This window comes from Limulus polyphemus, unplaced genomic scaffold (genome assembly GCF_000517525.1).
Source record: "Limulus polyphemus unplaced genomic scaffold, Limulus_polyphemus-2.1.2 Scaffold5462, whole genome shotgun sequence".
Taxonomy (NCBI): Eukaryota; Metazoa; Arthropoda; class Merostomata; order Xiphosura; family Limulidae; genus Limulus; species Limulus polyphemus.
In genome coordinates, this window is record NW_013671072.1 from 20,997 (window position 1) to 24,618 (window position 3,622).

At 30.0% G+C, this 3,622-nt stretch overlaps 1 protein-coding gene across 1 annotated transcript in view; it reads left to right on the plus strand.

Moving 5' to 3' along the window:
• LOC106472606 (activating signal cointegrator 1 complex subunit 2-like) overlaps positions 1-3,622 on the plus strand; it is a 35,022-nt gene that overhangs the window by 20,038 nt on the left and 11,362 nt on the right. The window contains exons 14-15 of the mRNA XM_013933259.2: positions 421-543; positions 2,187-2,393. Of these exons, the coding sequence (XP_013788713.1) occupies positions 421-543; positions 2,187-2,393 (330 nt within the window). The remainder of the gene's footprint in view (positions 1-420; positions 544-2,186; positions 2,394-3,622) is intronic.

Genomic DNA, 3,622 nt, shown 5'->3' on the forward strand with positions numbered 1-3,622 from the left:
ATCTAGCAGACCTCATTAATATTTTAACATCCAGCAGACCTCATTAAGATTTTAACATCTTGCAGACCTCATTAATATTTTAACATCTAGCAGACCTCATTAAGATTTTAACATCCAGCAGACCTCATTAAGATTTTAACATCTAGCAGACCTCATTAAGATTTTAACATCTATCAGACCTCATTAAGATTTTAACATCTAGCAGACATTATAATAAAATTTTCCTCTTCATGAGACCTTGTTAAACATTTTTAATTTACCAGGCCTATTGGAAATTGATTAGAAACAAAATACAACTTTATTATATTAATCACTCAAGTGATTGCATTTAAAAACCACATTTAAAACAATAATTTTTGTAGCTACTTTACTATCTTGTTTGGACGATTGCTTTAACATTTTTTTTTCGTCCATTTACAGAAAGAAGGAACAACCTAAAAGACCAGCAGTATTAGCCAATAGAAAGTGTATTTACGATAATGATGAGTTTGATATTTATTCTCATGACACTGTAGACACTTCTAGAATCCACAAAGGGAAAAGGTAAACTAACATAATATTTTAAGTTACAAAGGGAAAAAATTCTGAGTTATTGCAATAATGTATATTTATATGACTATATTTTTTATAATAATGAGAATATTAAAATGATTTAAAATGCACAAATTTTATTGAGAATAAAGAATTTGGTTTTGTATTTATGTTTAATTGACAGCTTGTTTATGAGGCACTGAAAGACAAACCCGTTCCTTTTCCTTAACAATAACTAAATCCTCTTTCAAGCTACCTTAACTGTCACACGTGGATGGCTGCAAGGGAACAAATTGTAACATTGAATTAAAACTAATTATAGAATTTAATTTTATTCAATAAAAAAGTTTTATTTATTTAATTTCATACATGAAAAAACACATACATATTGATTTTGAGTTGGTTTCAGCAAGCTGACCCTCACTCTTACCAAAATCATTTGTGTTTGTGAATTTCCTGAATTTTGTCTGACCATAATTCAATACTTGTAGTCCTACAGATGGAAGTTCATAGTTGTTTGAACAAAGCAGTGTTAAATTGATCTTGTGACTTGTATACAAAAGTGCTATTTTTTTATTTCAGCCTATCACTGTTTCTCAACCTCTGTTGTCATGGGGAAGTACTATTGCCTTTATCTCAGCTTTCAAAAGCCATAGGCTAGCGAACTAAACATGCAATGAAAGTTATTTTTCTGTTCTTTTCAGTTAAAAAAGTAATAATGCTTCCAGTTCAATAGAGGTTGGAACAAAGTGATGAAAGCTTAGCCTGCTGATGTGTGTCCAGAAGAAAATATGTTTGGGAACAACTTCCACTGCAATTACAGTCCTGATTTTGTTTTGTTTTTAAACTTGCTTTATCATTTTATGTTCTTATAAGTTTTCATGTTGCAGTGTGATAATAGGAAAAGTAATTTTTTTTATTTTATGTAATTTACATATTTTGTGGTGGGAATATCGGTTAGTCGCAGTTCAAAGGTCAATAAAACAATAAAGTTTTAGGATAAATAATGGTAGTTTCCTGATACTATTTGAAGTCATTCTAGAAAGAAAGAAAGGGGTAATTTCTATTTTATTTTTATTTTTTGATGGTTAAATAACAGATAAAATATAAAGTTTTACTGAAAAAAAAACATTTAAAATTTATTTAGAAGGTTTTAGAGAATATGCAAATACAATTTGAGATTTTTTTCAGACTGAAAAAAGTATTTTTAATCTTAACATGAAAATCACTTTGCACTCAGAGCTGTCAACAACTTGACTCTATATATTCATTGAGAAATTTTTAGTGAAAATATTTCCTTAAAAATTTGGGTTTGTTTTGTCTACTAATGACTTAATGATTACTGAAAGCTTGTAAAATTCCATGAAGATACACAAAACATATTAGAAGCTATATACAGTGTGTAAACTATAAAGGTTAATTTGGGGGTCATGTATTTGGTTGATTCGATCGAGCCTGTTTATCTTGAAATACATTTTGATTCTTCAATATTTTTGGTCCTTTTGTAGATATATAAGACTTATTTGTCATATTATTTATTATTATTATTCTCTGTAGAAAATTATATTTTGACCTACACAATCACTTACTGAGTTTTGAGTTGAAAAGAATGTTAAAAACAATAATTTTTATTAACTTGAATATTTTGGTTTTAGGGAAAGTAAACATAACAACCTCAGGGCATTAATGGATGAAAAGGAAGAGATAGAATCTCTGAGAAAGTTCTATCAGAAATATGACAATGTTGTAGAAGAGGAGAACTGGGATCCAACTTTGTACGATGATGAATATGATGACACATATGATTCGACTGCGGTTGGTCCAGATGCTCCAGTCACGGCCGATGAACTCACACTCAGAAGGTAATGTTTTAAAAGAAAAATAATAATATATGTATTAAATTTTCTGTGTTATTTATATAGCCAGAAAACAAAATCCTTTGGAACTACTATATATATTCTAAATGTGTTATAAGTTTTGTGGTACTGTTTTTTGTTAAGTGGTTAGTATGCTATACTGTGGATCCATCGTTCCTGTCAAAACTTTGTACTCCACACTTGGAGACCATGAGTGCATTATAAGAATTCCAGCCAAAGCAAACCACAAGTCAGTGGTGGATGTTGTTGGCTAGCTGACATCCCTCTAGTCTATCACTTTGAAACTAGGGAGGACTAGCATAGATAGTTCTTGTGTCTTTTTGCCTGAAATTCCATGCACACTGCCTTTTGTTTTTAGGTGGCCATAAACCAAAGTGCTTCAGAACTACCGTATGCTCTACATGTGTTAGAAGTCTTGTGGTTTTGATAAAGTAGTAGTCACTGATTAATTTGTTCTTTATCTTATACAAAGTATGTTTTGTTTTTGTCCATTAGTGTGTCCATAGCTTAAACGTAATCATGATAAACACAGACGTTTTTGGAGTAGAATTTGTGTTATTAAGTGTACTGAAAATGCATTTTGTTTTAATACTTTGCAAAAGCATTTTAATTCACTCAAGATGGAACAGCGTTAGTAGAATTAATAGTTTCATTTTGAACTTACTTATTGATTATAAGTATTTTATTACAAGTGACAGCTTTTACAGTAAAGAACAATACTCTTAAGACGGGTACAATGTCTCGATCATTGGTGAGATTATTCTCAAGCACATAAGAATGACGAGAATGTTGTACTTGTTTTTAAAATATTATTCCTTATTGTAAAAGCTGTAACTTGTAATAAAACCACAGTGTTAGTATAATTTTTTGATATTCTAATCTGATTGGCTCAGATACGTCCATAAAGTGAATGTGTAGTGTGATAAGCTGTTGGAATTTTAAACTCTACTGAATGTGTAAAGTGATAAGTTGTTGGAATTTTAAACTCTACTGAATGTGTTATGTGATAAGCTGTTGGAATTTTAAACTCTACTGAATATGTAATGTGATAAGCTGTTGGAATTTTAAACTACTGAATATGTAATGTGATAAGCTGTTGGAATTTTAAACTCTACTGAATGTGTAAAGTGATAAGCTGTTGGAATTTTAAACTCTACTGAATGTGTTATGTGATAAGCTGTTGGAATTTTAAACTCTACTGAATGTGTAAAGTG